Source organism: Syngnathus scovelli, chromosome 10 (genome assembly GCF_024217435.2).
Source record: "Syngnathus scovelli strain Florida chromosome 10, RoL_Ssco_1.2, whole genome shotgun sequence".
Taxonomy (NCBI): domain Eukaryota; kingdom Metazoa; phylum Chordata; class Actinopteri; order Syngnathiformes; family Syngnathidae; genus Syngnathus; species Syngnathus scovelli.
The window spans coordinates 4,898,619-4,923,854 of NC_090856.1; the positions used below are offsets into that span (position 1 = coordinate 4,898,619).

At 46.5% G+C, this 25,236-nt stretch overlaps 2 protein-coding genes across 11 annotated transcripts; both read left to right on the forward strand.

Moving 5' to 3' along the window:
• The first annotated feature begins 13 nt into the window (after positions 1-13).
• map2k2a (mitogen-activated protein kinase kinase 2a) lies at positions 14-7,648 on the forward strand. The gene is made up of 11 exons (XM_049716575.1): positions 14-860; positions 1,352-1,562; positions 2,177-2,323; positions 2,400-2,477; positions 2,578-2,629; positions 3,900-4,024; positions 4,880-5,093; positions 5,162-5,226; positions 5,313-5,374; positions 5,940-5,985; positions 6,068-7,648. Exons 1-11 carry the CDS (start codon positions 772-774, stop codon positions 6,176-6,178), a joined length of 1,200 nt encoding a protein of 399 aa, XP_049572532.1. The 5' UTR covers positions 14-771; the 3' UTR covers positions 6,179-7,648.
• A 672-nt stretch (positions 7,649-8,320) lies between these two features.
• zbtb7a (zinc finger and BTB domain containing 7a) lies at positions 8,321-23,943 on the forward strand. Of its 10 annotated transcripts, none has more exons than XM_049718347.2 (5): positions 8,321-8,369; positions 11,422-11,626; positions 18,934-19,488; positions 20,382-21,247; positions 22,602-23,943. In XM_049718347.2, exons 3-5 carry the CDS (start codon positions 19,012-19,014, stop codon positions 23,014-23,016), a joined length of 1,758 nt encoding a protein of 585 aa, XP_049574304.1. In that variant the 5' UTR covers positions 8,321-8,369; positions 11,422-11,626; positions 18,934-19,011; the 3' UTR covers positions 23,017-23,943. The 10 variants fall into 10 exon arrangements, with proteins under 10 accessions (XP_049574304.1, XP_049574323.1, XP_049574350.1 ...); XM_049718366.2 differs by having other exon boundaries at positions 8,325-8,369; positions 11,422-11,501; XM_049718320.2 differs by lacking the exon at positions 8,321-8,369 and adding an exon at positions 9,578-9,796.
• Positions 23,944-25,236: the final 1,293 nt, after the last annotated feature.

Below are 25,236 nucleotides of genomic sequence, written 5' to 3' on the forward strand. Positions count from 1 at the left end.
CACTGGGCGGCAGCAATGTGTACACGGCATTGACTTGATAAAGTGGCACGAAAGCGACGTCGTCCGGTTATGATTAGTTAAAACTCGTGATTCCAATATTTCAAAATAGTGTTATTGTGTTTAACTCGCGATTTATTTTTCTTTAAAACTTTTTAGTTTGGACCTGATACTCTCCCTGAAGTGACGGGATCTCCTTGTGGGTGTCACTCAGGTCTGCCGCTTCCTGTATTGACGGACCACCACCAGTCACAGACGAAAGCTCTGCCACCTGGCCACAGAGCCTTCCCCCCCAGCCCGGTTGTAACTTTGCGGAGGGACGCCAGACGACCACCTACAGCCGCCCCCCGGTGCTACCGTCGGTTATACGGGGGGGAAAACGTGGCGGGCCGCTGAGTCTCGCGGATTCCCTTTTCCGGTAGCACTAGCTTGGTGGCTAATGGCTAGCAGCAGGTAGATAACCCCGATAAGAAGCCTCTAAAAAAGAGCAATGCGCTCACCTCGAATAGTATAATTATATTGAAAGGACATTTTCATTAAAAACGCCTCGATATGTCACGTTTTAGCCAAACATTGGAGTGACACGGCTCGTGAAAGTGTCATCTGTTCGCTGACGTTAGCCAGCTAATTCGTTAGCCACCTAGACGTGATCCTGTTGCTCGCTAGCGAACGAGGGAAGGGCCACTTTGCCACAACTGCTCGGCCCGGTGCGGTTTAGTTCGTTTTTTTGGGACAATATTTGAGTTTTAAGACAGTTTCCCTGCCACATCTGAGATGGCCCCCAAAAGAAGACCGGTTCCGTTAAATATAACGCCCATTGGAGAAGGGCAGCCCACCTCAAACACCACTGATGCTGCATCTGAGTGAGTACCACGACATTGATTCCCAAATATTGTTTTATTTTATTTTTTTATGAATGTGTGTATCTTTATATAAGGATCAGCACTGTGTAATAGTGGCTGGCACGTCTGCCTCGCAGTTCTCTCCTTCAAACCTTGGCACTGGTCTCGGTTTGTGGCTTTCCTCCCACATTCCAGAAACATGCATCTTAGGTTCTTTGAATACTCCATAAGCTATCAGGATTGTCAAACCCAAATCAGAGTTATATTTGGCCTTGGTGTGGTGGTTCTTTTTATACCAAGTCCTTCTATAAGCAATGCTTAGCTCTCCATCATGACCAATGTTAAAGTTCAGTAGTTTAAAATGTGGTGACCAGTCCAGGTTGGACCCCCCTTCACCCAAAGTCAGCTGGGATGGACTCCAGCTACCCCGTGCCCCTAATGTGGACAAGCATTACAGAAAATGGTTAGCTTAAGATTTACATAATGTTGCCCGACCATGTTGCCTATTACAGAGCAAACCTCGAGGCCTTACAAAAGAAGCTGGGAGAGCTGGACCTGGATGAGCAACAGAAGATGCGACTGGAAGCCTTTCTCACTCAGAAAGCGCAGGTCGGAGAGCTCAAGGATGAGGACTTTGACCCAATCTGCGAACTGGGGGCTGGGAACGGAGGGGTGGTCAACAAGGTCCGCCACAAGCCTTCGGGTCTGGTCATGGCTCGCAAGGTGAGGACGAGTGAACACGGACATTTTGACATTTTTGTCACTCCCAGCAGTGGCACTAGTAACGGCCGTAGAAAACATTAGTAAAATATAGTAATGCAGTATAATATATAAAACAGTAAAACACACAAGCGAGCAGTTTGGCAGATGTGGAACAATTAATTAAAAGTGGCTTAAAGCCATTCTCAGTTGACATTTATTGTTAAACTAAAAATTAAACAGAGAATTCCAAGTTGTGTGTTTAAAACACTATCACCTTGAAAATAGCTGCAACCAGTAGGGGGCGCATTTTGATCTAGGCCCACCCAGTTTATTGCCTCAACAGGCTGCTGTTGTACAAAATGCTGAGTATGCATAAAAGTATGAGACCATGCCCACAACTCTGGAGTTGTTGTTTCTGTTTTTAAGTATGAGCAGGTTGGAGTGAATGTGTCTTGTTTTGCTTGTGTTTAAAATTTACTTCGATATATTTTCTATCATGAACATGATCGATCAGAAAGCCTTTATTGTCTTGTATGGTGCAGATCCAACGAAATTGGACAAATGCTCAGTTAACCATCGGCTAATTTCCCCCCCTCTTCCTCTTATTGCATTAACTTGCTTCCTCTCTGTCTCAGTTGATCCACTTGGAAATCAAGCCGGCCATCAGGAACCAGATCATCAGAGAGCTTCAAGTCCTGCACAAGTGCAACTCGCCGTATATCGTGGGCTTCTACGGCGCCTTCTACAGCGACGGCGAGATTAGCATCTGTATGGAGCACATGGTGAGATGCCTTCACACACAGTTAACCTTTTTTAAGTCTTTCAAATTCTTAATATTGAAATGTCTTGTCTCTGTAGGATGGTGGATCCTTGGACCAGGTTCTGAAGGAAGCCAGAAGAATTCCAGAGGAAGTCTTGGGCAAAGTTAGCATAGCTGTACGTATTCTGAGTCAGTTTCATCTTATTCAAATCATTTTGACCACATGGTCTGACACACAATCCTGTTGTTTATGTCTGTGTTGTTGTTGTTTATTAGGTGTTGAGAGGTTTAGCCTACCTGCGGGAGAAACATCAGATCATGCACAGAGGTACGAAAATAAATCCTTAGCGGAACATTTTGGAACTGGCCCAAGTTTACACACTCAAATTGGATTCACCCGCCTCATTGCGACAATTTATGCGGGCATTAAGTTGTCATTTGTTTTTCTATTATGAATTGGCAACTGTGTATGAAGTGTGTCGACTTGCCTCAGGGTGAGCGGTACTGCAGAACATGAGTGAACTCGGCGGTAATTACAACCTCTCAAATGTGATTATGAGCAACCTCGCCCCGTTGTACCCTTCTCTGGTTTGCTCCCTCCTTCGCTTTTCTTTTTGTTCCCTCGCTTCTTCATGCCATCACTTTGTCACTCGCTCCTGCGATGACCTTGGTTGCTTGCAGACAGTCACACGCCTCAAAGAACGCCCTTCAGGGACGCACGGAAATATTAGCATACATCCTTCATAATGCGCATTTTTGTTTTATCGAACCACTAAATATGACTACATCGAGCCTACACGGTTGCTGTCTTCTGCTCTTCACGCTGCAATTTTCCAACTTCGTATTAGAGATGTAACAAAGGCAAGGCGGCGCCTGTGTGTAAGGGTGTCCCGCAATGTCAAGGCATGGGTGTGAAGTTAACCACCTGACGCTCGCTGCTCCCACCCTGTTGTGTCGAACGCAATATTCGCCGTCCGACAAGTATTTGGCACGTCACAGCATCTGCTTGTGTTACAGTAGGAGGCTGTGTGAAATCACGCACAGTTGTGGCAATACCCACTTGGCTCCCTGTCATAATAATAATAATAATAATGTTAATAATAGTAGTAGTAATAATAATAATAATATACATATGCATCCTATTGCTGTTCAAAAAAACTAATAGTACAGGTCTGGTAATATTTTAAGGTTAAGTCTGGAAAACACATTAACCACTGTGAATACTTTTAAAAACAATAAGACACTCAAGTCTCAACTTTAAGAGCAAAGGCATAATGTAAAGGTGCCCACAAAAGAAAGTAATCACTGTTTATCATAACATGTTAAAAACAAAAAAACTCAAGTCTTAATAGGGGTACACACATACCAATTTTTAACTTTTTTTTTTTTTCTTTTTCAACGTTGGGTGAAAGCAGATTCCAGGAAACAGATGCGTGACGACTTATCGAATACTGATCGTTGCTTTCGACACAAAAGGATGCCAAGAGCAGCAGATTGATTTGTGATAACGTTTTATTTTGAATCCAAAACATTAAGTTTATATGAAGTTATTCTGGATCTTGTTTTTGCCCCTACCCAACCCCTCACCTGCCACATAGATGTGAAGCCCTCCAATATTCTGGTCAACTCTCGCGGGGAGATCAAGCTGTGCGACTTCGGAGTGAGCGGCCAGCTCATAGATTCCATGGCCAACTCCTTTGTCGGAACGCGTTCCTACATGTCGGTGAGTCAGCTCTGCGCCCCCACCCCGTTTCCTCTGGCCCCATCCCCACTTTCCTTCCCTTTCTTTCTCACTCCCCTGCCAAGAGGCGAGGGCCGTGCCCAGGAGAGCGTTATTTGGCACATATGTCGGCGACTGTGTCCTTTTCCTCCCTCGCTGTTCTTCCTCAGCCCGTGGGCACCTGGTCCGTGCAAGCCTCCGGCCTACTAAGCATCGGCGCTATTGAGCACCCGTTATTTTTCAACACTTTTCTAAAACACCATGGGTGCGGAATAAATTCCTTCAACATGTACTGGCAGCAAGTGTAACTCATAACAGACCAAGCCAACATTTGTACAATGGCAAACAGAAGAAAAGGGTGTAGACACGAGGATTGATAGTAGACACCAATAATGTAGGAACGAGTACGATTTTTTCGTTTTTTGCAAAAATCTGAAGAATTGACATTTTTGTCGTTCTTTTGTGCAAAATCCATAAAAGTAAATGTGTAACTAACAAACGATGTTCCAAATCTACCGCCTCAGGCATTTGGAATCGGAAGAGGTAGGAGATTATCACGGCAGGCACGGCAATAAGATGTCATACAAAGAAGACAAGCCAAAAAATATCATTTGTCGTGATGAATGCTGAACACTTTGGAAAGTCTTGGCCTCTGGCTAGAATTTTCCAGGAGCACCATTTGCGTTTTCAGTCACCCAAAATGCAATTTTGAGTGCGGACAAAAGGCGAACACACACTAACTGGCCCTATCGGTCCGTCCCTTCTGCCATTTGCACCGCTCTCCCAGCGCTGTTTCGGTCTTGGCCCAAACCTTCTGTCCCTTTGACGTATATACTGTACCATGTGCTACCTCGACAGCCGGAGAGACTGCAGGGCACCCACTACTCCGTTCAGTCGGATGTATGGAGCATGGGTCTGTCCCTTGTGGAGCTGGCCATCGGCCGCTACCCCATCCCCCCACCAGACGCCAAGGAATTGGAGGCCATCTTTGGGCGGCCCGTGCTGGACGGGAGCGAGGGAGAGCCTCACGGCAACGTGCAGAGGCCCAGACCACCAGGGAGGCCTGTGAGCGGTAGGAAAAATGGCATTGTTTACCTTTCTGCCGTAGCTTCCTGGATTTCATGCGTATCGTTGGCACAGGACACGGGATGGACTGCCGACCCGCCATGGCCATCTTTGAACTTTTGGACTATATTGTGAATGAGGTCTGAGAAAAACACTGTGCACAAATGATCAAAATGTTGATCTATTTTGAATGACATGATTTTGTTTTGAATTGTTTTCTCTTCAGCCTCCTCCTAAACTGCCCCACGGCGTGTTCACCAACGACTTCCAAGACTTTGTCACAAAATGGTGAGTCGTCAAAATGCGAGTGGCGGCGTTGACCAATTTCAGATTGAACCAATTAGATCGATTGCACATAGCGACAGAAAACCGCGACCCTATATTTGAGTCCCCGAAACTTCAATAATAAAATGTGGATATGGCCAAGTGAGATTTAGGGAGGTGCTTAAGGGTGTGTACACATAAAACACGACACGCCAAAAAAAAAAAAAAAGCTTCCTCATTTCAACCAGTGCACACTTTGCAGCTGAATACTGGTCATGTGTTAGGAGTGTGACAACAAAAGTGAGAATAAGTATTTGGATTAGGATAATACAATTTTGCATACCTTTATGAATCTATTTGTTGATTTTAGAAGAAAAAAAAATCAATCGGAAAAGTCAATGACTTGATCTGAGAAAAGTTCTAAAAAGGAGTGACTCTAATTCAAGTCTAGGTGATTACTTTAGCCACTAATTCGATCAACCTCTATTGTTTAATTTCATGAAAACATTATTGCTGTCATTGTTTTTCAAGTAATTGAGAACTGGTTGCAGTTTGCGGTCATTTTTGTGACCTTTTTTTGTGTTTACAGCTTGATCAAAAATCCAGCCGAAAGGGCCGATCTGAAGATGCTGATTGTGAGTGACTCACCTTACTTTTTTTTTTCCCCCCCAAACTATTTGCCCTTGTTTGAATAACCACTTTTCCTTGTTGTTTCAGAGTCACGTATTCATCAAGCGATCCGAAGTGGAGGAAGTGAACTTTGCCGGCTGGTTGTGCAAAACCATGAACCTCAACCAGCCCAGCACCCCCACCCGAGGCACTGAGTGAAGCCCGCCCGCCCCTCCCACCTCGAGCACTGCCCTCGTCACAGCGCTGGGTCTTGCTTGCATATTCACTTACATTCTCTTGTACAATCTTTCACACATCCACACACACACATTGACACTTTTCTCATGTTGTTTTTGGGCTTAAAAACGGTTCCGGCTTCCTTTCATGTATTTGTTCACCAGCAGCAGCTGCAGGGCTCTCGAGTCGTCGTACTGTAAGACCACAAGCTTCACCAGGCCAATGTCACCTTCCACTCGGCTGCAGGGGAGGGGGGGGGCGGTTAACGCTTTGATTGATATTTGTTTTATTCTAGCTCTTTTCTATGGCAACGGTTGATAGCAGCAGAGAAACGGACAGGGCGAACCGAAACGTAGTCAAATCGAAATAGGTTGTGATCAACATTTATTTACGCAGACCTCTTTTTGTCAAACGAATGACCCCGAAACGATCTGCCATATTGTAATTACATTTGTTATGGATAGTGTGCGGTAAAAATGGGCACAGTCAAGTACATTTTTTTTTTTGCTCTTTTGTTTTTGGGAGATGGCTGGAGTTAAACAATTGATCGCTCTGAGGATCACAAACCAAAGAGGATACTCGCACTTATCAATGCCTGATCAGTACCCCTCCTTTGTGTTGGCACATTCACGAAGAACGTTGCACTTTGGATGAAATTCGGTGCAGTTGCGTTGACATTGTTTCCTCATACATTTCAACCACACTCTCCGCTAAGAGGCCAGGGAGAGACCAGGAATAATATACCGCGTCTTTGAATGACGCTGAGAAAACAATGATTCAAAATGTATTCATGAGATGCTATAGCATGGTTTAATCTTTCTTATACTGTGCGTGTATTTTGTTTTAATGGTGCGGATGGTCCAGCTGGTGTTTTGAAGAGAACCCTCTGTGCTATCAATATAAATCATTTTCGTTCGCTAATATTTTGTTTTCTTTGTTGTTGATCTGTACTTTTCTCCCTCCCTGAGGTGAACTTGGTTACGCTCCCCACTGTGGCACGCCAAAAGCATCCGGCAGACTTGGCTTGTCCTTTCCGGGAAAACCTCACACACCTTTAAAGCAAAGTTGCGGTTTAATTGGATGTTAAACTTGAGGCAAAGATTTCAGAAGTACAAAATAGGGTATAATTGAGCATTGTTACCCGGGTCAGTGTTGGTCACATGCTGGTGGTGTTGCTAGCCTTGCTCGAACTCTTGCATTTTTTTTTTCCTCTCTGCTTTTTTGGCTGCCAGCTCTTATTCTCCAAACTTTCAAACAATGTGCATTCGTTCAGAGCAAAAAAAGATGTGTCACAAAAACTACAGGAGTACTATTTTGCAGTCTTAATATACAACCTTTTTTGATTTATGTAAATGACAAGGAAAATAGTCATTTATGATAATATAAAAATGTGTTGGATATGGTTCTAATGTATAAAAGGATAAAATAAAACTTATTTGTGAATGTAAGTTATTTGAAGTCTGATGTGTTGCTAATGTTTTTCCAAATGACTCATTTGCCTATTGTGTGATTAACCTGAAATGACAATTTATTCCCCCTTATGCAAATTTTCTTCCATTGTCACTAATGAGGGCAAGTGCAATATTGATCCTAGGTGGTGTAAAAGGGAAAAAAAACACTTTCATTTATAAGTGTATGTAATTATTTTCGTTTTTAATGTTTGTTATTAACAAACGTGAGTTAACAGCTTTTCAAAATATTTCCTTTTTTTACCCCTTTTTTTTTTTTACGCGAGAACACAGTCGCTTTCATTACGTCACTGATTGGCGGGAAACATTTCCGTCTGGAAGCATCCCACAGGTACTTAAACTCGTTTTCTCCTTTTTATGACTCTTTTTAGTTTGTTCACTTTATAAAACTGCCTGTTGGAAATTTCCAGCTCAGGATGTAAAAGGTTCATGTGAGTAATGAAGTACCACGTAAAAAGGCGAGCAAATCCACTAGTTAGTATTCGGGAGTTGCTAGCTTATTTAGCTACAGGTAGCTAGCACACGGGAGTCATGATGCTAACTTCGGTTCTCAATAGCTACATTAAATTCCTGCGATAATTTAAATTGTTTTCAGCTATATATTAATTATTCCATAACACAGGAGGGTAACTACTGTGTTTTCTCCTTGTTGCAGTCTTCCTCCAGAGATTCTTAAATTTGTCATAATGTGAGACCAAACCAAGGTAAGAATCGTCATGCTAACTCTCTTCTAGTGTATGCTTGCTAGCCACAATATTAGGTACACCTCCATGAAGTCAATTAGAAGGGCTGCATAATGACCAGTTGATGTTATTATGTATACTTAACTAGTCCCCAAAAATAATCAATTCGTACAAATAATACATCTTTGTTTGTTTGTGAATGCTAAGGACATATACTGACGGTAGAACAAATAAATCTTCTGTTGACATGACAGATGAAACTAATAACCTGTTGCCATTCCTAGAAAGTATTTAAACACGAAACAGTTAGACATGCCCATTGAAAGTGTAGACAGTCAAATTAAGTTCACGTTTAAAGTGACTGTAACTGTATGGGCGTCAGCTCAATAAAAGTTGGGAAACAATGTCAGAAAATACTTGCGACGCCACTTATGAGTACTGAAGAGCAAACAAGTTTCTTCCAACTTTTGTTTTTGTTTCTGCTGAAGAACGGCGCCCTCTAGATATACATTGTGCCATTGCCTTCTCATGCATGGTGGACCCTGGGACACGTGGTGTTAAGTATGTGTCCTATGTGTTTGCTTAAATGGGCATTCAAGGGAGTGCGTCACAATGCTCCCTTTTTCGCCGCACAATGGCTGGCTTGCCCTGAGTTGGGGTGGTGTGCATGTGTAGGTGGGCGGCAGGAAAGTGGCGCAACATCACATGCTTTGCGCATTTGGACACGGGGAACATACTCCTACACTAATGTCTTCCCTGACAGCTCACCTGTTGGAGCTTGGCAGGTATTATGAACTTCAACCAGTTGCCAAGCCAGGGAATGTGAAGGGGCTCGGTGGCACCCCCCTCCTCCACCACCACCACCCTATTATGTACTGGAATCTGCCAAGGCTTGCTTTTGGGGTGGGACGCCATGACCTCAGGCAGTGGGATGAGTGGGTGCAACTTGCAATAGAGAAGGAGAGGAGTAGCGGTTAAGAAAGGGAGGACAGCCTTATTTAACCTTAAACCACACATGATCTCAGCCCACAGCTCCATAGGCTGATGTGAAAGCACGACGTGGGGAGGCACGGGTTAATCATTTGTCTCATCGACTTTATGACGACAAGTGTCCACTTCAGACACGCAGGGAGAAATTTCCACTTGACGGAGGGCGGAGGGGTGGGGGGGGGTGCTGAGGAGATGGAGGCTGTTTCTTTAAGAGCGAGGTCGAGTGAGGAGGAGAGAGAGAAAGGGAGGGACCTCTTTGCCCTCCAGAAACCAGGAAGGGAATTGAGTTGATCTGCTGCTGCTTGGTTAGCGCATACGGGGGCTTTAAGCCTGCACAACAGTGACAGAGGCTGGGAGAAGGGAGAGAGAGCCACAGAGAGAGAGAGAGAGAGCTCCGGAGTGGAGGAGAGCGGAGGGCTGCGCTAATCCAACAACAAGCAGCACCACGGCCATCGCAGGTGAGCTAAAAGACAGCCTGCCATCCCCTCGCTGGCTGCCCTGGGCCTGTCAAGCAGAGGGGGGAGCAGGGCCAGCGGAGGAGAGTGGGAGGAATGAGGGAGGAGGTCGTGGAGGGGAGGGGGGGGTGCCCTGAGAGGTGGGTCGCCTGTCAAGGTTCCTCTTTTTGACACTGCTGCACTTCCCTCGTACTGCTGGAGAATCTTAAAAGTTTACTGTTGCGACTTTTCAGGCAGGTGGAAGCACTTACGGGAGGGGGGCGGCGAGCGAGCGGGAACTGTTATGAATTAATAATCAAGTCAAAAGCAACTTTTTGTGACAGCGCCATGCACAGCATGCTCCCCTTGTTGTTATTTAGGTCAGGAGTTTGAGGTGTGTGACAAATGTCATGCCGCCATAAGCGCATGGCAGAGACTGATGCTCAATTTAATTTTATTGTGTGTATTATTTTTTTGATGCCTCTACTTGAATACCTGGCAGCCCGCTAGCAACACACTCCAGTGTATAATTCAGCCCCCGGAGTGCTTGCGTTAAAACAGGCTGGGAGAGAGGGGGGGGGCGGGCGAGGGCCGAGGGAGCTGGGGCTCGTAGTCCCGTGCCAGAGCTCCAAAACAGATCAAGCGGGCCGCCAGAACTCCGTTTCCCAGAGTGCCTTGCCTGTGGCAATCCAGGAAAAAGAGCAGCCGCCAGCCTATCCCGGCGAGGAGGTGCGGCGTGTGAGCGGCTCTCGGCCCAATGAGGGAAGCCCATGCAGATATCCCAGTTGTGGGCTGAAAATAGAGGGGGGTGGGGTAATGATGGTTGCTGGAGGGGAAAGGGAGGAGGAGGGGGGGGGGGGTCTGTTTGTGAGATCAGGCAAGGGCTTGCCTATATGACAAGGGCCACTCGCAAGTTTCCTGTCTGGTAAAGCTCGAGCCCTGCCCAGAGACGCAGGCAGCAGAGCTGGCCCACAGACAGGCAGGGAAGGCAGAGCGGGGGGGACACTTACCTCCTATTTGGTAAGCACACCGAAAACACACACACATTCACACACACATTGTCTTGAGAAGTGAGTCAGGCAGGAGGGATGGAACTCACATCATGTTGCCAGTGAAGGAGTTCAGAGTTCTTGACCCACTTGCACACGAAGTAGGAAAAGGCAAATGGGTCAGTGTGCTCCGCTGCTTCTGTTCTCATGCAGCTTTTATTGCTTTGAAGAGACCTTCTTACGGTGTTCTCTGATATTATAAGTGTGGAACATTGAAGGAAGTTGCAAATTTGCAGTCAGGGACTGGAAGCGTTTGGGAACCACCTAAACAAAGCTGGAAAATGCAGATCATTTTTTGCATACTAGCGTCTTGCTCCAAGCTCACCTGCCTTACTTGTGGTTCGTGCCTCACGTGGGAGCAAGGCTGGACGTACTCGTTGGACCCGTTCTGTTGTTATATTTTTGTGTGTGGACACCGAGAGGGTACTTTCTAGACGCCCAATTGCTTGGAAGCGATGCGGTATGCTTCTCAGAAGGAAGCGGCAAGGCCTTTTTTTTTTTTTTTTTTTTTGTAAATCAGCCAGGTCTCAATGTCAGGGTGTACCACAGATAGCGCCATAATGATTGTACTGATTCTATTCTTTTATGCTGCTTCTCAAGGTGCCGCTTTGGACCACACGGGCATAGTTGGCTCAAGCAAATCCCACCAAGAGGTTAAACTAGGACGCCATATGTGTTGAGTACGTAAGTGTGCACACACGCACGCATGTGTGTGCGTCTGTGTTACCAACAATAGATTCCAAGGGAATTGCAGGGGACTTCAGTGGCTGTGGGCTGGTCCAAGACACCACCCATCAATTTGGCGGTGAGGCTGAATACAGTTTGATATTCCTGTATGTTTGTGCCTCTACCACTATAGCCAGAAACGAGCAGCTTCCGGCTGACTGAGAAGACAGGTTTTCCTCATGTCGCCGTGGCACTTTGAAACCTTGACTTTTTTTTTTTACTGTAATATACAATACGCTATCTAACCCTTTTTATTATTATTATTATTTTAATGTAAATTTCAAAGTTGTGAATGAATGACTGTACAGCGTTGAGCACAGTGCATTGCAGAATAATCCACGGTGGCCATCTTCAAATCTTTATATGCGGGACAGGCAATGTTTAAAGTCACACGACAGCCGCAAAAGTTGGATTCAAACGAAATCCCGCAAAGCTGACACGTCAAGCCGTAGTGAAAGATATAACTGCCTTCGCCGTTCATGCACAACCCAACGTAGGCGGGATATTTCCGCAACTACGGAAGGCAACCCGTAATTGTATAATTAGATGCATGACGGCGTTAGCAACTGATGTGACAATTTCTTACAACATAACGAGGCAGGAGAACACCAAACGTTAACCCAAATTTCGACCAAAGTCGGAATGGGCTGTAGTGTATCCCTAACCAACACTAACGGGCAAACACAACTAAGTGCTATCATAATTACAGTAAATATTTGTCTTGAGGAAAACCTGAATGTAAAACATTCAAATGAAAAACAATCCTTACGGCGTGCCGTCTCGTGTCTCAGAACCGCGGATTTTTACGCCGCCACGGACTGTTTGTAACCTCAAAAAATTGTATGTTGGGACGCTCAAACCAAGGACCCACTGTTATAGTTACAATATGCAATTTTAAAAGGCATGAAATTACTAGTTGGACTTGGTCTCCCCCGTTCTCTGCCTTTTCGACAGAAGGCAGGAGCTTAGGTAGTGTGAAAAGGGCCATCGCCAATCAAGCTTGTTAACTTGATGCGGATCCATTTTTTCCATTTTGCCCTTAACTCACAAGCGCTGGAAAATAATCACTGTGAAACGTCAAATCAATATTTCATTATTATATTGGCAGCCAGCATTGCATATTATTTTAACTCTAAAAGTTTCGTTTGGATTCCGAACGATGCAACCAAATGTCATTTCGAGGCAACCCTGCAAATGCATGATACATGGCGGAGTTCTCTTTTGTTTTTTTCAAAGCTTCATACCAAGCTGAGTCATTTCTTTCCTGCTGCGTGTAAATTCATGCTAAGTCATAATCAAATGGCTTCAGCAGCCCCTTTCCCCTCACTGCAGTCTCACTTCTTCCCTTGTGTTTGGTTCCCCTGGTCAGCTGCTCGGCTCGTAACCGCACAGACCCCTCTCTGTTGTTTCCCTGTTGTTGTCCTCGAGTTCTAGGGGCAGTCAAGGGGCTTCTTCTGTTCTCTTCTGGGACATTTATTATGGAGAGGGCAATGCAACCTGATCAAATTAGGGCGAGCGAGAGACGCTCGGGATGTTTTCCAGGCTGGGGGTTGAAGTTTTTTTTTTTTTTAAATGCTCATGGCATGACGAAAAAAACATGCATTCATTAAAGGCTCTCGTCACACGCCCACTGCCTATTTGGATATTGCTAAAATAACTAGCGCAGCGACCACAGCCGCCTTTTAATTAAACAGAGCAGAGTGGTCAGGACGGCGGCATGTGACCAATGTGACACTGTTGATGTTGATTTAGGAGAGGAGATGGCTGGGTTGCGTTGGAGGTTGGCACGTCACAAGAGGACGGGCGGGGCGCCCTCAGCGGAAGTCCAGGAGGAGAAAGAGAGAGAGAGAGGGGGAAGTGAGGTGATGCCCTTGCTGCTGAGATGGAGCAAACATAACGGCCGATGAGGGAGGCTCACAAAGCGTGGACACGGGAGTTGAGCAAGCCGAGACCGGTCATCTGATTACACAGCGGCTTCTGTTACATGTCTGTTAGAGGCCCGCAGGAACAAGTCCTTTCCGTTTGGTCTGCGTGCGGCCTCGCTGGCCCATTCTCGCATCCCGTCTGAAGCCATGTGTTAAGTTTTGGTCACCCTTCTCGGTTTGTAAGCACGTAGGCGTCACATTTGGAGACTTCGACTTTTAATAGTCAGCCACGCAAAAAAAAAAAAAACGTTTGACGAAGTTGTGTGACCAATTTGTGGTTTTGATGCGCGTTAATGCATCGGCATCGTTGAACCCTGGAACACAATCGGTTCATTGATGTTGCTTGGCTTACAAGTTGTCGTTTCAAAATGAAGAGTGAGGATCATCCAGTGCCTAAAGCAGTGCCTCTGGCGGTCAAAGAGGATGACAAAATTTTCCCATAATAATTAGGATGAATGAATTGATTCCGTTCAGAGTCAAGCTCTTACCTTCGATAAGATGTGAAAAAGTGATATGATTATGTAACATCTGAAATGTCATCAAATCAATTTAAACTCCACGAAGGCACTAAGTTGATTAATCAATCGTGATACCAAACAGTCAAATCATTTCATATTTTGTTCCATTTCTGGTTTTGCAAAAAGACAGACTCGATCCTTTACATGCTCATCATGAGATATCCTCAAGTCTTGCGTAACATAACGTATAGTGACAGTTTGAAGTCCAAGTTGGGTTTCACTTTCAAGGCGTGTTTTACCGGAAGTTTCTTGTTAAAATTAGAACGCTGGTGGCTTTCGACCATGGAGGTTACACTCCAATCAGCAACTGATTTCATTTTGATTTTGTTGGGATGTTTCGAATGAGTCATGACATCACCTTGAACTCATTTTTGCTGCGCTTCAATATTGTTGTCTGAACTCCTAGGGAGTGTTAGACTGCACCTGGGTTTGCATAAGGGCAAAATAACTTAATAACCCCCCAACCTGCTTACTCAAATGAATCTTTGCCCCACCTGTGGGCGTTGAGCTTTCCTCTCATCCAAGCCGGTTTTACCAGCTAAACCAACGAGATGCGAGTTTATCATTGACATCTGAGCCGGATTCCAAGACTCTTTGCAGTTATGAACGTTTGTGAGTTTAATAAACCGGCCTCGCCCACCGCCTCTTCGCTCACTTTGTGTGTTCACCAGCACTTCCTTACGAGCGAACGCCCCGAGCCTCGGTGCGACTTTCGCAACGTGTTTTTTTTTTTTTTTTGTTATCAGCCGGCCGCCCCCTTCCTGCTCGTCTTCCAATAAGACCCATTACGTTTCCTTCCACGAGTCTCCTGGCAACCGCGAGTCACTTCGCTGCTGTGGTGCTTTTTCAAAATCTGCTTTTCCTAGAAACTGCTCTCTCGCCCCCTCCCCATTCCGAGTATCTTGTACTATCCCCTTGTTGGGTTGGAGCAGGTGATTCCCTGTTTCCTTAGAATGCTTTATCAGTTCAACTGAACAGCGATAAGGAGTTTGACTTGATGTCTGTTCTCTAGTGACTACTTAAGACCTTGCTAGAAAAAAAATGTCTTTTGTGTGTAATTTCCTTGCCAAAGCTCGCATTGTGTCCTCCAAATTTCAGAGCCGTGTGGCATTTTATCAGCTCGTGCCTTTTACATGGGACCAATCTGCTTATACGCTTGATTAGCACCAGGATCTGGTGTGATAAAAGTAGAAAACGGCGTCTTTATACAGAGATCCCGCAAAATCGCTGTGCCAAATAGCAACCGTGTGCTTTTCCACACGGATAGGGCATCGTACAATCAGGTAATGTGATGACATCACCACGGAAGAACGAAGTGTCAGTTGTTGAACTTCACACTGTTTACACTCCTGTTGTCACAATACCAGCATTTTGATTAAGGCCCGATCGAATGATTAATCAGCCGGCCGATTATGACTCGGCAAAATAATCGTCCAAATGACTGATGTTTGCTGATTAGTTTTGCCGTTATGTCCTCGAATAATTCATGGCAGTTGCATAGTAAAATTGCTCTTATTATTACGCATACTAAATCCATACCTTGTATCCTTGAATATATCAAATGGAAATTGTAGATAAGGACATTCTATGGACATATTTAAAACAAAGTAAATTTTTTTTTTTTTTTTACAAGCGATATTTAGATGACCATTGCAAGTTAATGTAAAGTCACAATTTTTTGTTTTATACACTTTTCAATCCATCAGGTGATTAATCTGTAATGAGTAAAAAAAATACATATCTTTCTGCTAAAGATTGGCATCACCCTTTAAAAAATCCATTTTGGCCTGGCTAAAATCATGATAATAATCACTAGCGCCTTTCTTGAAATCAAAGGCCACTTTACACAAAGTAAACACAGCATGAAACAGGCGACCACACATCCCACAGCTATGTGAAACAAATGCAGTCATTAAACAGTAATTCTTAGAAACATTACAAAAGCACACTTAAGAAGCTAGTTACAACTTGTTTCGAATGATACAGTGCCACATGTTTGCTAAAATTTTGCAATCACTTTTGTAAAAGTGCTGGCTGGCTATCTCAAACACGTTAGCTGCTCTCGGGCTTAACATTTTGTCTCGTTGTTTGTAGAAATGAATGCTATTTGTTAGCCAAAGACAGACTCTTGACTTCACAGCGGTGAATATCTTTCATCTGTGTTTCACGGCAGATAGAATACGAAGAAAAAAAAATGGCCATGTGACAAAAAAGCAAAACACACAAGTAACTGTCGCCTTATTGCAAGGGTGAAGCCGAGGAGCTCTAGCGGCGGTTTCTTAAATTGGACTAAAGAATGAGCCCTTCCCTGGAAACAGAGCGGTAGACACACACCCACTTTGTTACCTGGCTTCGGGCTGCTTGGCCCGAAAGCATGAATAAGTCATAGGGAATGTTCATGCCACAAGGAGGTGACAGGATCAGGTTGGTTGTGGTGCAGTTCTTAGCCCACATACAGTCATCTGGGGACAGGTGGCTCCGGCATGCAGAGGAATCCCTCTGTGCTTCTTTGGCTCTCACTTCTAGTCCCCGTGTGTGTGTGTGTGTGTGCGCGTGCATGTGTGTGTTTTATCTCAGCTCAGCGTCTTTACCCCCGCAAAGCCGCGACCCGGGGTCAGCTCCTGTATGCGCTGAGGATAACGTGTACACAAGCTCGCAGCCAAAGCTCGGTCTAGTGCAGGTGCTTCAAGTCAGGTCTGGATGGGCCTCACGGAGATCACTTTCCAGCACCAGAGGACGTGACCGGAGGCCATGTGGTCTCGCTCTCTCTTTTTCGCTCTCGTTCACCCTCGCATCCTGAGCCGTCGTCTCTTTTTCGTCTTTGTCCTCCCCCCCCCCCTGTCGTCCTCTGCATATTCAGATGAGGCCTCCTCTAATACAATTTGCTCGTGTCCTCTCAGACAGCCTGGCAACCAAGTTCAGTGGAGCTCACCGCTTGCCCAAAGTCAGCTAGGATAGCTTCCAGCTTACCTGGAATGAGGACATGAAAGAACAAACCCTGGTGTGCCTTGGTGTGGCAGTTCATTTCACTCAAGAATGTTAAAAAAAAAAAGCTTCAAATCACATTGCGTGTCTCAAAGGTTGTAAGCGGTGATGATTTCACTCTGATTATTTTTCTTCTATTTCTTCATAAGGGGGAAAATATTTCCAAACTGCTTGATCGTTGTTCCGTATTCGAGCTTCTGCTGCAGTTTCATTTTGATACTCTCGTCCAGTCATTTCACCCTATGACCCTGCTTCTGTAATGAGCACGCCACTGTTTTTAAGTATGAGGACATGCTCTTTGCTCCTTGCCTCCCCCCCGACTTTGAAGGATAGGCGTAGTTGGTCGAACAATGGCAGGAGGAGAACGTGAATGCAGGTGAACAGGTGTGAGGGAGGAGAGGCGGCCAGGTTTGGCGGGTTGTTCCTGCAGCGAGCCAGCGTTTCATCCAAGCGAATCTGCCGCACAGTCGTATATAGAGTCCAACCGGCCCCCGTCTCACCCCCTGCTGCCTCTCCCTGGCAGATGGAGAGGGGAGGGTGGGCGGCGGTGGATGTACGATACGTGTTTGCGCGTGTGCATTATTGATGGCACCACGTTTTGTGTGCGTGCTTGCGAGTGTGTTGATACAGGAATCGAGGATGGCTCGTTGTGCCCCAACGAAAGCCCCCCTCCTCCCACTGCGCGGGCTTCAGTCGATCATTTTAATCTCCCCTCCCGCACGTGAGCAAGGGGACAGCCATTCCTGAAACTTGGCACACAGAGCTGGGTGGGGTAACCAGCTCAGACCGGATTGACAACCTCCCTTTTAATACTGTTCCCTTGCAGCTTGTTGCGTGTCCTCTTCCTCGTGGAGTTTTTCCACATACAGGGTCTGCTGTGGCAACCCCGTCTGACTTTGTCCCGCTATCGTTTTTTTAAGGGGAGGGCCCCCCTCTTTATTTATTTCCTTCTTCCGCCTCCCTCGCTCTTTTCGCCAGCTCCCGGCCGACAGCCCGGCTCCCAGCATGCATTTTGATCCCCTCTGCCCTCTCCCTATCTGTCCTTCACGACCTCTTGCTCTAGTGCGCGCGCACACACACACCCCCACCCAAATGTGTGCGTAGGTGTTTACAAGGAGACACTGAGACCGCCACCTGCACGCATAACAGGAAGTACAGTCTGTAGCACAAGTTTAAATCCAATGAGGCCAAATACTTCACTGAATGTGATCAAATGTACAAATTGACCGAGCACGAACATTTTGGGATGTGCCTTTTGTAAAAAGTTCACTTTATCAAGCATGATTGTGGTTTGAGCGCCTGCATTTTGTTTGAACTTTGAAGCTAAAATTTTTGGTTGAAAGCAACTTTTGTGCATTTTGACTTGGGGATCGATCATAAGTATTTTCAACTAAGAACATGACAATATATATATATATATATATATACACAGAATGTCTTTTTTCTGTTTTAGTTGCACTTTCACATGCAAACCTTTTTTGCAGTTTGCTTTGAAGTAAACGTGCAGATGAATACATTACCGGAAAAGTACTCAACTTATTGAGGGAGGGGCCCTTTTTTGCTGTATGACATGTTTATGATGCCATGAGTCTTTGATCTCTTTTTTTTTTTTTTTTGGGTGGAGTAAAGATTTATGCACACTTTGATAATCCTCCATTAGTTCAAGCAGAAATACACAGTTTCTCTTGACAGTTCTGACTGAGAGTTGGCTTTGATTCTGGCTGATGCCATAGCTTTCTGGTATGGAATTTTACAATTGTCTTTATATTCTGATTTAAGTGCAGTGAAGATTTGACGTAGTTGACTTTGCTTGGCCGTTCTATAAAGGCAGCTTTCATGAATGTTACAAATGTATTTAATTTTTCTTTTGGTTCCATGATGCCAAGAATATTATCAACATGTTTGTTTTGAAGCTTCCTGTATTAATGTGTCTGTTTTCTGTCATTCCCCTTCCTCAGACAGGCAGAGAGACGGACGGCAGGACGGATACACGGGTGGGGCCTGTGCTAGGCGGCTCGGCGGCAGGCTGGTGGAAGATGTCGTCCGGAGCCGGCGGGAGGGGAGGAAGGCGGCTCAGGGGAACGTCGGGCGGCGGAGGGCGAGGAGTCGCCGGGGAGGCCGAAGAGGGCCCCGTGGGGATCCCCTTCCCCGAGCACAGCGCCGACATTCTGGGCAGCCTCAACAAGCAGCGGCTGAGCGGGTTGCTCTGCGACGTTCTGCTGATCACGCAAGAGCGGGAGTTCCCGGCGCACCGCTCCGTCCTGGCGTCCTGCAGCTCCTACTTCCACAAGTTGTTCACATCGGGAACGGCCGCCGACCAACGCAACGTCTACAACATCGACTTTGTGGCGGCGGAGGCGCTCGGAGCGCTGCTGGACTTTGCCTACACGGCCACGCTGACCGTCAGCCACAGCAGCGTGGTTGACATCCTCGCCGCCGCACGCCTCCTGGAGATCCCGCCCGTTCAGGATGTCTGCACACACCTGCTGGACACCAAAGTGCTCTCCCCGCCGGTATGACACCATTCCGCCACTGCACATTACACTTCAAGATTAAGATTAAACGTTTTTATTCGTACTTATGTCCGGGAGATTTTAAAACACATTTCTACCACTTGATAGGAGAGTTTATTTGACATCACAGTTGCTCAGGGGTCCGGTAATGAAATTTCCAGTGGAATTAATTAGTCTTCAAGAATTGCCTTTGATATGCCTTGAACTGATGAAACACCACATATGTTACTTCTATGAAATGTTTTTGAGTTGTATTGGTAAGAAACATCCTCCATTTTGCCTTGGCAGGGGTCAAATTAAAATCAGTAATCAATTTCAAAGACGAGTAATGATAATCTCAACATTATCAGTGGCTCTCACCATGCCAAACGCACACCCACGGCCTTCAACACTTACTCACGCTCAGCCAATTGCTTGTGCGGAGGAACAGCACGCTGTGCGTGTGTGTGTGTGTGTGTGTGTGTGTGTGTGTGTGTGTGTGTTTTCAAGCATAATATCACAGCTACACGTCCACATAATCAAGAGTAGCGATTGGCTCCTGTTTCAATGTTATCACTGAATGATCACGGCAGCGCTTCACTTGCAGTCATGTAGGCCAAGAGTCAAATTAACTGAGGTCAGTTTAGTTTACGACTCGTCGCAGTCTATTAAAAACCCGCAATAATGAACGCCTTTGTAGTAACCATCCACCATTTTGTAAGATATTTCCAGACTATTGAGTGTCAGACCAATTTGCACGTGTGTGGAACAGTACAGACTGGTTTAAGCTATTAATACAACTAATTATGATTTTTTTTTGGGGGGGGGGGGGTTGTTTCTCCTTTTTTCCTCTGGTAACCTAATTGTCAACCGTACATCTAGTGTACCTTAAATCTGTCTCCTTCCTTCTCCAGGCGGGTAGTGAGCAAAGAAATGGGGATGAGGAGAGGGGCAGAGGCGAGCAGGGAAACCAGGTGCTGGCCCGGGAGTTCCTGGAGTACTTCCAGAGAGGGGCGCACTGGGGCAGCAGCTGCAGCACGCCAGAGCTCAGGGACCTGCCCACGCACCTGCACTTTAACCACGGCAACGGCGGGACCCCCAGCAACGGAGCCCCCGGTGGCCCTGGTGAGTACTACTCCCCCCTGGCCCTGGCTTTGGCTCAGGCCCCCATCCACGAGCCAGAAGAGGAAGAGGACGAGGAAGAAGACGACGAGGACGGGGAAACGGTGCAGGGCAACGGAATAAGCCTCGGGTCATTTTACTGCCCTCCCTCCCAGAACGGGCACTTCTACCTCCCGCCCGAGGCGCGGCCGGGGCTCGAGGCCCCCGAGACGGAAGATAGTGCCCTACAGCTGATAGCTAGGGAGAGGGGCTCGGCCAGCGCCCTCTTGCAGCAGATGATGGACTCCATCGAGAGGCAGAAGCAGCGCGGGGCGGCCGGGGAAGATCCGGGCGACGGGGACGACCCCGATATGGAATTTTACTACAATTACTTTAACAGCACTCCGCTTGAGGACACGCCTTCCACCGGCGTGACGTCGAGCGGTACGCCGCTCTGGTTGTCAAGAAGCAACTCCGGTCACGACAGAGTGGGCGGAGGGGAGAGAGGGGTCGGCGAGAGGGGCGGCGGCGGCGAGAGGAAGATGCGCTCCAAGGCCTTTCAGAAGTGTCCCATATGCTCCAAGGTCATCCAAGGAGCCGGCAAGCTGCCCCGCCACATCCGAACACACACGGGGGAGAAACCCTATGAGTGCACCATCTGCAAAGTGCGCTTTACCAGGTAAGCCCAATTAATGAAGCCACCGCACCGTGTCACGTGGCACAGACACTTTTGGCAACCCGGCGAGTGGTATTCATCTGCAGAGTCGGAGGCTTGGGCTTTGCATTAAGGGGCTAACGCAGTGTTTATTTTTGCATCGCTTAGCATTAGCTCCAACATGGTGATAAAAGTGGCTTTTATTGAGATGCTCTGCAAAGCAAAGTCCTCGACTCGTAGCGCAGGGGTCCTATAAAAGTAGGCTGTGACTGCTCGCCGTTATCTAGGTGGAGGCCTGCTATAAAGTTCTGATACAGAAGGGGGGTTGCAAGGCCTGGATTGTGTGCGTCAGTGCAGCCATTTGAACTTTTGATCTCTGCCTGAATTGCCCACAGCAGAGTAGTTATTCCACCCCCCCACTCCACACTCGTTTTGTCGCTACTTTACCTCCATAATGAAACCTGACTTGCGCCGCTCGGATAAATGCGAGCAGAGTTTAGCGTGACACTTTGACTGATTTCCCTGTATCGAGGAAGCCCGTCTTTTCCTTGAAATCCCTTCTGTAATTAATCAGAGCACTCGTGCTTGGAATAGATGCAGCGCGCCTCAAATACCTAACAACTTTTAGGACGCGGCGGAGACGGGTGTGAACCGAATTGCCCTCCTGGTTAAATTCGACCAGCAGTGGGAAGTGGGCTATTTGTAATCTTAATCCTGTTTGATCGGGGTTAGGAGTGCCGCACACTAGGTAATAAATCACTGCTGTCCTTAAGATAATTCAGGCCTGTCAGTGGTGGTGTTAACGTGTTTTCGTTTAGGGTACGATTGGCGCAAATGATTGGCTCCTTGTTTAGTGTGAGCGCTAATCCATTTAAATTGCTTATGTTGTCAAATAGGGGGAGGGAAGGGCAAGAGCCAGTTGAAGGTGTCCTGATAAAAGTTCAGTCCAAACTGGCATGTGACCTCCTGGGAGCTCGATTGTATCATTTACTACAATTCACAACGAAATCATGTGATGTTTAGAAGCTGCATACTAAATTTTAGGTTGTGGGGGTTTTAGTTGTGCCCAGTCAATTGACTGTTGCTTTGCTCCCAGAAAAGTTGGAACCATAAAAACATGCCACGGTGAACGTTGAGCTTTATTGTCAGGATACAGTCATCCAGATAAAGATGCACACTTTATGGTTTCGTCTCAGGCGACCTGGTTGACCTCGCAATAGGAGGGGGGTGGGGGCAACTGGTGGTGAGCCAAATGTTTGGCCATGAAACAGAAAATAAAAGTATTCGCAGTGGATTTAGCTGACCTTGTAGGAATCGATGTTTTGATGCTTCTTCATTAGTGGTTGTTCTGATGCCCTTTTGTGCTCCCTCCCTCCAGGCAAGACAAGCTCAAGGTTCACATGCGGAAGCATACGGGAGAGAAGCCTTACCTCTGTACGCAATGCGGGGCCGCCTTTGCTCACAACTACGACCTGAAGAACCATATGCGCGTTCACACCGGCCTGCGCCCCTACCAGTGCTCCAGCTGCTTCAAGACTTTTGTACGCTCAGACCACCTGCACCGCCACCTCAAGAAGGACGGCTGCAACGGCATCCCGTCCCGCCGGGGCCGAAAGCCTCGAATGCGAGAACCCGGGCTCCTGGATGCCCCCATGGGTCTGCTGAGCCCCGGCTCAGACACTGGCCTGGAGCCTCACATCATCAAGGGACGGCAGCTCTCGGAAGCTCTCAAGTCTGAGGTGGAGGGGGCCCGCTCACACAGCCCACAGCTCGCAGGGGGGGGCACACCCTGAGACAAAACCCTTAAGAAATAGACGGACGGACGGTCACCATCACAACGTCACTCTGCTCCACACAGGAGGAAAAATACAGACTTCAAAAGGATATATAGATATATAAAAGCTAACTATGGCTCTATCCAACCAAATCAGGGTGTCACAAAAGTTTGAATCTTAACATTTCTTTCTCCTTTTACTTTGGGAAAAACAAAGTAGACTTGAAAGCACTTGAGTCGGTTTAAAGAGCAACCAACGCTTCAAATCACACACCCGCGACGTGTCCACTTTCTGGGCCATTTTTTTCTTATCAATAATAATCGGGGGTTTTATACATTGGCGTCATGTATAAAGGACACTAAGAAACTATGCAGTTGATTTTAGGTTTTTATTATCGGGTGAGCTCTGAGCAAAGGTGTCTGAGCTCCTTCCGACTAGCGTACGGGTGAAGCGAGGACAAATCTTTCCCAGAGAAAACAGCTTTTTTTTTTTTTTTTTATTCTTTTGCAGGTTTAGAGATGTACAGTTACCATAGAAACAACGTTGCCATAATATGGCATATGCAAGGAAAAAACTCACCACACTTGTGATGCAACATGCTCACTCGCTTGCTCTCTCACTCTCTCGCTCTCCAAATGCTCCAGAAAGAGTCATAGACAAGGGTTTGATTGAAGTGTTACTTACTCGATAAGAAAAATGCGTCGGGAGAATCTATCGTTTTGTCTTAGAACGAGTCAAATCCACATTGGTGGAGGCTCCAGGTTGCAGGAGGAGGGAGTACGAGGCTGGCTGTTTTTAAAACGCTACCACTGCCCTCCGACCTCTGCAATTTTAAGTTTTCCTGTCTTAATTTTATTTTTATTAGTTGACTGGGTACTTGACACTTTATAATAATGTATACATGTGTATATACAGCATGGGCCGATGATGACATCCCGTTAACTGGCTTTTCCTGACGGGGGGGAGGGAGGGGCCGGACGTGGTGTTTCTCACAGCGTCGGCAAACAAACCGTATGAATGTTTGTTGAGCATAGCGTCACCTGAGTGAGGGGAGGGAAAAAAAAGAAACACTTGATAGATCCTGTCTGAAAATGATTGAAATGATTGCTTTTGCTTTGCGCAGCGTGTCCTTGTGTGACAAGGTGCAGGTTTAAGGAACAAACAGGGAGACCAAATGAGACTGATGAAGAGAAAAGATGAGCACCTTTTTTTTCTTTCTCTCTTTGTATAATTTAAAGACATCCAATAGAAAGGTCGAGGGATATATTTTTTTTTTTTCTGTTGAAATATTTTTCTTTTCACAACCTGGACCATTTAGAGAGCGGTATAAATACCTACCCCGTGTTAGGAAGGCCAAACGGAAATGCAGCTGCAGCTGCTTCACGGGAGGAAAGGGGAAGGGAGGCGGATCTCGCCGTGTCTGATGCATTCCAAAAAAAATAATCTCCCCCAGCTCAGCCACGTTTCCATGCAGGCGGAGGGTGGGGGATCGGATCACGCCTCTCTCACCCCCCACCCCTCCCTTTCCCATCCCCTCTGTAGACCTCTAATGCCCTTAAGGGACATGATTATTATAATCGAGCCTGGTGTTACCGTGGGTGCATGCATGTGTCCGTGTGTGTGCGTGGCAGCAAGGGTCCCTCTGGCCACATCACCAGTGTGTGAGTCAGCCCCAGCCTGTTCAAACATGCACCTTGAGCTGTCAGCCTCAGCACACTTCCCCGGCCGGCTCTGCTGAAAGTCACGTTTCCACCGAGCAGTCCGCCGCCTCACTGCACCGCGGTACGGTTTCGATCGCTCGTGAGGTAACGCAGGTGAACGCCAACAATTGTCTGAGCGGTGACTTGAGTTCCACTCTACAAAGCGAACTTTCTTCGCTTGCACAAGGGTGTTGGAAAATTGTACTGCTCGGTGGAAACAAGCCAAAGACAAATCGATTTTTTTATTTTTTTTTTCCTGACAATGGGACACAGTTTATTTTTAATCGGATGGGGGAATCTGAATCTTATGAACGCTTTTTTGTTAACGATGCTCAAGTTCCCGTTGCTGACGTCATGTTTTTACATCTTTCGACCACAAACTAGTTGAGCCTGATTCAACAGTACACTCCATTTTGGCAGATTTGTTCACGCCGATCCATTTTTATGCCCATCCCCGACCCGATACAAGGTCATCTCTGCTGTAACACCTCTCCCTGTCTTTAATTGCACCTTAATCAGAACGAGGCAGGTTCCGAAA